The sequence below is a fragment of the Salvelinus sp. IW2-2015 genome, linkage group LG2 (assembly GCF_002910315.2).
Source record: "Salvelinus sp. IW2-2015 linkage group LG2, ASM291031v2, whole genome shotgun sequence".
Classification (NCBI taxonomy): domain Eukaryota; kingdom Metazoa; phylum Chordata; class Actinopteri; order Salmoniformes; family Salmonidae; genus Salvelinus; species Salvelinus sp. IW2-2015.
Window position 1 is genome coordinate 17,642,607 of NC_036839.1, and position 8,811 is coordinate 17,651,417.

An 8,811-nucleotide genomic window follows, 5' to 3' on the forward strand; every position below is an offset into this window, starting at 1 on the left:
CTGATGGTCATTAAGAACTCTGTCCCCTAGATTAACACAGGACCCTGATCTGATGGTCATGAAAACTCCTAGCCCCTAGTTATAACAGTACGCTGTTCTGATGGTCAAAGTATGTCATGGATTTTGAGTATATGGGGCTGAACAGGTACTTTTGGATCGACTGACAAATCATGTCTGTCTGTGTTCATCTGTTTGTCACTGACGGTGTGTGTCCATCTGTTTTCCAGATGCTGGTGTCCACCCCTGAGAAGTGGGACGTGGTGACCAGGAAGAGCTTTGGGGACGTGGCCCTGTCCCAGATTGTAACGCTCCTCATCCTGGACGAGGTGCATCTGCTACACGAGGACAGAGGTCCAGTTCTGGAGAGCCTGGTGGCCAGGACACTACGACGGGTTAGTACCTCTCTGTCTCAGCATAAGTCTCTTAAAAAATATAAATATATATTGGTAGCACTGGTGCTCCCAACTTTAAAAAGTTAATAGCACAATTTAAAATGTAGGAGCACCAGAAAAGTTACTTTTTTAATTGATTGAGATAAAGCCTATATTGGAGATATATAAATTATATCTACTTTTGAAGCACATGCTGTGGCTAGAAACTATAACCCTTTAAAGACATTGTTTATTGTCAATTATTATATATATATTTTTAACATTACTTAAACGTAAACCTATCCAACAATAACCTATTAAAAACAGTTCTGTAGCAATGAGGTTTGTGCAGTAGGCTATAGGCCCAATACATTATCACTGCATATCAGCTACGCTTGAATTACCCTGCCAGTGTTGTTCTTCTCAGATGATTTAAATTATATTTCAAAACGTATGGTTTATGATCACACCGGTAGTAGATCAGTTGTTGTATTACTTGTGAGGCCCAGCTGAGTGAGCATACATTTTAATAAAGTGCTTTTTTTATTTCACTGGACTGATGGTTCCTTCATCTGATGGTCAGTCTCAGTGGGGGGAGAGAGAGCGCAGCAGAGGGTCCACCTCTCACCATCCCTCTGCTCTCCCTCCCTTCGCTGAGACTGACTGTGACCAAAAAGGGGACGTCTTCCAGCTGATGGTGAAACTCGAGTCTCAGGCTCAAATTCATGTTACTCCTCTGACCAGTGAAAGTGAAATATTCCTCYATATAAAAATAGACACACTTTGCCAGTAATAACAATGCAAGCATTTCGATACGCTTTGCTAGTCATTCATTGCAGCTGCCGTGCTGGTTGAAATGCGAGTGGAAGAAGGGAGAAGCTCATTTAATGGCATATAAAAGTGTTCAATAAAAAGTGGTTACAGTGCTGAATAAAACTGTAAACGTGAACTCACTCATAAAAACAGCAGCTCTTTGCTCTCTAGTCATGGTTTTAAAGTCTCACAGTATCAATGTTGCTGTGCATCGAGGAAACTGCAGACACGGTAATCTGTGCCATCCGATTGGCCAGCTGTAGGCCTATAGGTGCACTTGATTTGCTCTCTGGGCTGGCGAGTATGGCACTCGGAGTCAGCAGTACAGCGAAGCCTAATCATAACAATTATTCTGGGTGATAAAAWTTTTTTGGTAGTCACACTCGTGCCCCCAAAATAAAATTCCAGGTCACACTGGAAAATGTTTTAGAGCATATGCGACCAAAATGGTTGCACTTTAGAGCCCTGGTCCCAGCCCTTATCCTACCCTGTCCCCCCTGGTCCCACTGTCCCCTCACCACACTAGCCTAGCGGTCAGCCCACTCCGACAGGTCAGTCCCTCCCTCTATCATTACACTAGGGTCTCCTCACCATGAACATTATGCACAAGGACATTCATATTAATATTAGTACAACACCGTCATTCTCATTCAACCATATCAGGTTTATGTCATTGTTAAATATTGTAAGTTTTGTCTAGTCTTTGTTGTGGAGCTGTGTGTTTACCGCAGTCAGAGTCAGTGATTTAGCTTTAGTTAGCCTGTCTGTCTGTGGGCTGTGCTGTCTGTGCTGTGTGTTTCTGTATCTGAGTGGGATGCCTGATTCCCTCTTATGATGATTGACAGCGTCATGCGCAGGAATCAGCCCTGCCGTTTGGGATATTAGAGTGATTATGCAAATTCCGACAGTCTGGGAAATGGGAGCCATCGTTCCGGAGTGTCCCGCAACCTGTACCATTGTGACGAGCTAGCGTCAGGTGTCAAATCCCAGCCAGGAGAGAATGAATAAAATGGAGGGGTTAGAGAGATGCATGGTAGGAATTTTCACGGTCTCCTAGGTGACAAGGGATTGAATGATTTTTTTTTTTCCATGGCAGACAACAACACATCAAATACCAATATGAATGTAAAATATGGATGACAGATATAAAGTTGGAGATGAAGAGAGAGTGTTGAGAACAAAATGGAAAAAGAACCGATCAGAGAGGGGAGAGACTGAGAGAGAAGGATACTGACAGGATATATGGCTGCTTTTTTATTTATTTATTATTTATTTTAGTGTGCTGTGACGTCGGACCTCTGGGTGGGTAAGGTTAACCGCCAGGTAATTGAAAAGCAGTCTGTACGTCTGACCGCTGTTGATCCGTTCACAGCTATTCATGTGCAGCTCTAGCTCTATCACTTGGAGAAGGGTGAGGGACGTCCTGTGAGGCCACACCAGCACCCTACTAGAGAACTGGTCCTAAGACTGCACACTGCAGGCCTCTTTGTCTGTTTGCTTCCGTTTTGTCTTAGCGTGTTATAAAAACTATAACGACGTTTGTTCAGGAAGCTTGCGGCTGTTAATGAAGAGCATATACACGTCTTATAATGCATTATGACTGTTCATTTGGCCTATACACAGGCAGGTACTTTAGAGGCAGTGTTTTTATTTTTTTTGCACATAAAATCCAAGATGGATCCAACCGTCCTGAGTAGCACCAGCCAGAAAAGTCTTTCCTGTGTTTCTCCAGCCAGCTTTTGTAATTAAAGTTTGTGTTCCTTTACTGGATCAACAGTCAACAGCACATTGGAAGGTCAATCACCACCTTCCGGAAACACCTGAAACACCACCTCTTAAGGAATACCTAGGATAGGATAAAGTAATCCTTCTAACCCCCCCCCCCCCCCCCCCTTAAAAGAGTTAGATGCACTATTGTAAAGTGTTGTTCCACTGATATCATAAAGTGAATGCACCAACTTGTAAGTCGCTCTGGATAAGAGCGTCTGCTAAATGACTTAAATGTAAATGTAAGGTGTCTTTAAGACACTGTGAATTATTGATTGGCGCACAGGAAGCAAAGATTGTTGCCTTTGGAAGTACAAAAAGGAGTCCACCTCATCAATAAAACATGACGAGTAGAGAGGAAAACAACACGAGTTCTCCGAAGGAGAAGGACAGGGTCTTTAGTTCTCTGGTTTCCAAGAAGAGACAAATCAGCAGACGCACAGACAGCACTGCAGACACTGGGCTCTGTTGTAGAGCCTTCCAGGAAGTCTCGGGGGGTCCAGTAACCCTAAAGCTGTGGGTTGTGTGCTCTACAGCTTCAGGTCTCAGCCACAGTCATAACCACAATCATATCTCATATATGGATCATATCAATATTTTGGTTAACCATCGAAGTTGCGGAACTTTGATCCAGAGCACACAGGAGTACATGGAACAACCAGACTTCAGAATGATATGTGCTTCAGTGAGACGGTGAGGAACCGGTGATGGTGTGTATCTTTATTGAGAAATGACAAGCTTAGATGGACCTATAAACCATTGGAGAAACGCGCTTAGGCCACAGTAGAGAATATCTTATTCCTCCTCAACTGAACCCACAAATATAGACACATAAGAAACCGGAGTCTTTATGGTTCACTCTTTCTCCCTAAGATGTTCAGTAATTGCGTTTTTTTTTTTTTTTTTTGAAGTCGACTAATTAGCACCATTCCTACCCACAATACACCAGGAGTTGAAGGACCCCAAACCCATGAACAGATACCCCCAACCCTAACTACACACACGCACACACACATCCCCCTGTCCAATTACCGCTACACCTGACAGGCTAGCCTAATTGTTAGTGTTTTCTGCTGGAGGAGCCACGGCTGGAGGAGCCACGGCTGGTGCTCCTGACACAGGAGGAACAGGTGCTTAAGTTCACATCTTTTAACCTCATGAATATGGAAATCTCTGCCTCTAAATTAAGAGAGTCGAGCTCTAAAGGATGTTTTATTTTCCTCCTTTCTCTTTATGTAAATATAGGATGATCACTGAAGCAGTTATCACATGTGATGTTTTGCTTGTCAAAGTTTGGTTTATTTAAATTTCTCCCGTCGTCGGGTATGACCACCCCAGCTTATATTGCTCCGGAATAAACATTTGGTTATACCTGCATTTTAAAACCCGTTCATCACTGGAGGCATTAGTGTGGATGGCTCTTTTGTAAAGGATCATAGATGCAGAAGTGTTGAATACTGTATAATGAACTATTGCTGGTCATGTAATGTGTTGGTTGCTGAAACATTGAATAGACATCTGGGACAAACTCAGGAAAGCAGCCGCCCTCTAGAGCCATTAACAGTGAGATGAATGAGGAGAAATGGTGTGTGTAAGAAGCCCACTATCCACTCAACCAGGCTGACTGGAGCACTTTCATGAACGAATGTGTATCTACAGTATGGACCGCTTTGTACCACTGGGCTGACACAGTGCTGTGTGTTATGCTGATCCGGCCAGGGCTATCGGCTGCCAGGGATTGGCTGGGCCCTATCTTGATAGTGGGTATAGACGGGTACTGCATCACATTAAAAGCCTTACCAATCTTCCCTGTCACACTCACCACAGGAGGCAAGGAGATAGGCCTCTCACGCATGCACTCAGCTCTCTCCCTCGCTGCTCTCTGTCTGCATCTATCTGTTCTCTCTCCTCGCTGCTCTCTGTCTGCATCTATCTGTTCTCTCCCCTCGCTCGCTCTGCTGCCTGTCTGCATCTATCTGTTGTCTCTCCCTCGCTGCTCTCTGTCTGCATCTATCTGTTCTCTCCCTCGCTGCTCTCTGTCTGCATCTATCTTTCTCTCTCCCTCGCTGCTCTGTCTGCATCTATCTGTTCTCTCTCCCTCGCTGCTCTCTGTCTGCATCTATCTGTTCTCTCTCCCTCGCTGCTCTGTCTGCATCTATCTGTTGTCTCTCCCTCGCTGCTCCGTCTGCATCTATCTTTTCCTCTCCCCTCGCTGCTCTCTGTCTGCATCTATCTGTTGTCTCTCCCTCGCTGCTCTCTGTCTGCATCTATCTGTCTCTCCTCCCTCGCTGCTCTGTCTGCATCTATCTGTTCTCTCTCCCTCGCTGCTCGTCTGCATCTATCTGTTCTCTCTCCCTCGCTGCTCTCTGTCTGCATCTATCTGTTCTCTCTCCCTCGCTGCTCTCTGTCTGCATCTATCTGTTCTCTCCCTCGCTGCTCTGTCTGCATCTATCTGTTCTCCTCCCTCGCTGCTCTCTGTCTGCATCTATCTGTTCTCTCTCCCTCGCTGCTCTCTGTCTGCATCTATCTGTTCTCTCTCCCTCGCTGCTCTGTCTGCATCTATCTGTTCTCTCTCCCTCGCTGCAATTCTCTCACTTCTTTCCCTGTCGCAGGAGACTGGTGTAGGGAAGCATCCAGGTTTGATCCAAATCACCAACCGAAATCACTTTGTTTCATGACTGGTGAAAGTCCATCGGAGTGTGATGTCATCATTGTGGACGTTGCTGTAAGATGTCCATTCAGAGTACGTCATCATGGTGTGACCTTGGTGTGGGTTTATTCCAGGTGGAGTCGACCCAGAGTATGATCCGTATCCTGGGTCTGTCGGCCACGCTGCCCAACTACCTGGACGTGCCTCCTCCTCCACGTCAACCCCTACATCGGCTCTTCTACTTCGACAGCCGCTTCAGACCCGTGCCCCTCGGACAGAGCTTCGTAGGCATCAAGACCACCAACAAGGTGACCACACACACACACACACACACACACACACACACACACACACACTGCTAACACGCATCAAGCTGACTATACTGCCAGAACTCATGTGTCTTTAGCAGGGCCACGAGTTTTGTTTTACCACGTTCTTCTGAATCATTTGACCGGGTTAAACGTAGGGGAAAGGGGATACCTAGTCAGTTGCTAAACTGAATGCATTCAACCCGAAATGTGTCTTCTGCATTTAACACAACCCCTCTGAATCAGAGAGGGTTGGGTTAATCGATGTCCATGTCATCGGTGCCCGGATAGCAGTTGTTGTTGGGAGTTAACTGCCTTGCTCAAGGGCAGAATGGCAGGTTTTTTCACCTTGCCGGCTCAGGGATTCGAACCAGCGACCTTTTGTTTACTGGGCCAATGCTCTTAAACAGTTCTAACACAGCTAATATGTGTTTCTCTCAGATCCAGCAGCTTCACGATATGGAGGAGGTTTGCTATGAGAAGATTCTGGAGCAGATCAGAAATGGACATCAGGTAAGGTTCTCTGTACTGTGTGCGTTAGTCTGTCTCCCTCTCCAGCCCCCAGCTTTACTCCACCAGACTCACTCCCCCAGAACACACACACACACACACACACACACACACACACACACACACACACACACACACACACCACACACACACACACACCACACACACACACACACACACACACACACACACACACACACACACACACACACACACACAGAGAAATAGATTTCCCTCCCTCTGTCTAATTTCACGCTAGGATCCATGTCAACCCATTGGTGCAGTGTGTGTGTAGAGCGGAGATAATCACAGTGGACAATTACAGCCAATAACCATTAACTAAAAATAAGAATTGTCATAATCATCATATTACATTCATTTTCGGGCAGGGGGGAATGAAATGTACTTTCCAGTAACTACAGTTTGTCCAATAGCAGCAGTCAAATGAGTGTGTGAGACAGGAGTCCCCAAAGCTGTGCTGTATATGTTGTAGCACATTTTACATGATGCATTATGATGCATTACAGCTCAAACATTTTGAAATGTCAGCTTGAAACTTCTCTTCTTTCTCTTCAAGTCTAATGTGTCACCATTCAGCCATGTTGAAGGCAGCAGCAGCAGGGCCTAGCTGGTAGTTTCATCTCCTCAGCACAGTGACTTAGAAATTACAGAATGTCTGGGGTTTGGAAATGACTTGCGGCAGCAACGCCAGATGAAGTGAGCCATTCTCTTAATGTGATGCTGTACATCACACGCCACACACACACACCCACAATGTGATATGTCGATGTGATATCACTAAATAGTCTATTCTATTAATTAGCCTAAAGTTAACCTCTTTTGGCAGGGTTACCTATACTAAACAGGGGTTAGCACAGATTGAGCAGCGTAGCCTGGCGTCTCTTCCATCCCCTCGCTGTGAGCCCATAGACCACTGCAGCAAACTGTTATTTATTGAAGCTGTTTTATCAGTGCAGAGCTGTGAGGAGGGAAGCGTCCACGGTAACCGCTGGTTTGAGAGCTTATTAAAGTTCCGTCTGCCGGGCTGAAACCCAGCACAGGAGGGCCAGGGGGCTTCATCCAGACAATTCCATCTATCACCCTCCCAGATGAAATTAATATATGTCACAGCCACTTCGACAATTTAATATGGAGCCTAGACAGATGCTCCCTATTGGAGAGTTTTGGCTCCAGGGCTGTGACCCACAGACAGAAAGATGACATCACATCTAGACTCACCTACTGTGAGACTGAAAACACAAACCACACATAATAAATTATACACAAACCACATTCTCCAATTCAGATACCAGAACCTGGTACAGTATTCACGATCCTTTAAAAAAAATGTATTGACAGCAGGCAAACTGTGTGTAGATTAATTTACTTGTGCCTGTGTGTGTTTGAGTGAGACAATGTGTGTGTGCGCTCATGGTGTGCCTAAGTGTGTGTACGTGTTGTGCACATAGGTGTGTGTGTGTATGTTAAGGGGATACAGACAGAACCAGCAGGCTGGACTGGGAACTCAACACACAGTGCAGATGGGGCTGAGTGGAAACGGATGAATCCACAACTCTGGAAGCTGGGAGAGTGAGTCTGGTGGAGTAAAGCTGGGGAAGTGAGTCTGGTGGAGTGAGTCTGGTGGAGTAAGTCTGGTGGAGTGAGTCTAGTGGAGTAAAGCTGGTGGAGTGAGTCTGGTGGAGTAAAGCTGGGGAAGTGAGTCTGGTGGAGTGAGTCTGGCGGAGTAAAGCTGGTGGAGTAAGTCTAGTGGAGTAAAGCTGGTGGAGTGAGTCTGGTGGAGTAAAGCTGGTGGAGTAAGTCTAGTGGAGTAAAGCTGGTGGAGGAGTCTGGTGGAGTAAAGCTGGTGGAGTAAAGTCTGGTGGAGTAAAGCTGGTGGAGTGAGTCTGGTGGAGTAAAGCTGGTGGAGTGAGTCTGGTGGAGTGAGTCTGGTGGAGTAAAGTCTGGTGGAGTGAGTCTGGTGGAGTGAGTCTGGTGAGTGAGTCTGGTGGAGTAAAGCTGGTGGAGTGAGTCTGGTGGAGTAAAGCTGGTGGAGTGAGTCTGGTGGAGTAAAGCTGGTGGAGTAAAGCTGGTGGAGTGAGTCCTGGTGGAGTGAGTCTGGTGGAGTGAGTCTGGTGGAGTAAAGCTGGTGGAGTGAGTCTGGTGGAGTGAGTCTGGTGGAGTGAGTCTGGTGGAGTAAAGCTGGGGGTGAGTCTGGTGGAGTAGTCTGGTGGAGTGAGTCTGGTGGAGTGAGTCTAGTGGAGTAAGCTGGTGGAGTGAGTCTGGTGGAGTAAAGCTGGTGGAGTGAGTCTGTGGTGGAGTAAAGCTGGGGGAGTGAGTCTGGTGGAGTGAGTCTGGTGGAGTAAAGCTGGTGGAGTGAGTCGGGGTGGAGTGA

The 8,811-nt window shown here is 46.3% G+C and overlaps 1 protein-coding gene across 1 annotated transcript in view; it reads left to right on the forward strand.

Annotated features, from left to right (window-relative positions):
- LOC111972823 (activating signal cointegrator 1 complex subunit 3-like) overlaps positions 1-8,811 on the forward strand; it is a 219,004-nt gene that overhangs the window by 113,070 nt on the left and 97,123 nt on the right. Inside the window, 3 exon segments of the mRNA XM_023999929.2 lie at positions 228-392; positions 5,736-5,909; positions 6,351-6,422. Coding sequence (XP_023855697.2) covers positions 228-392; positions 5,736-5,909; positions 6,351-6,422 — 411 coding nt within the window.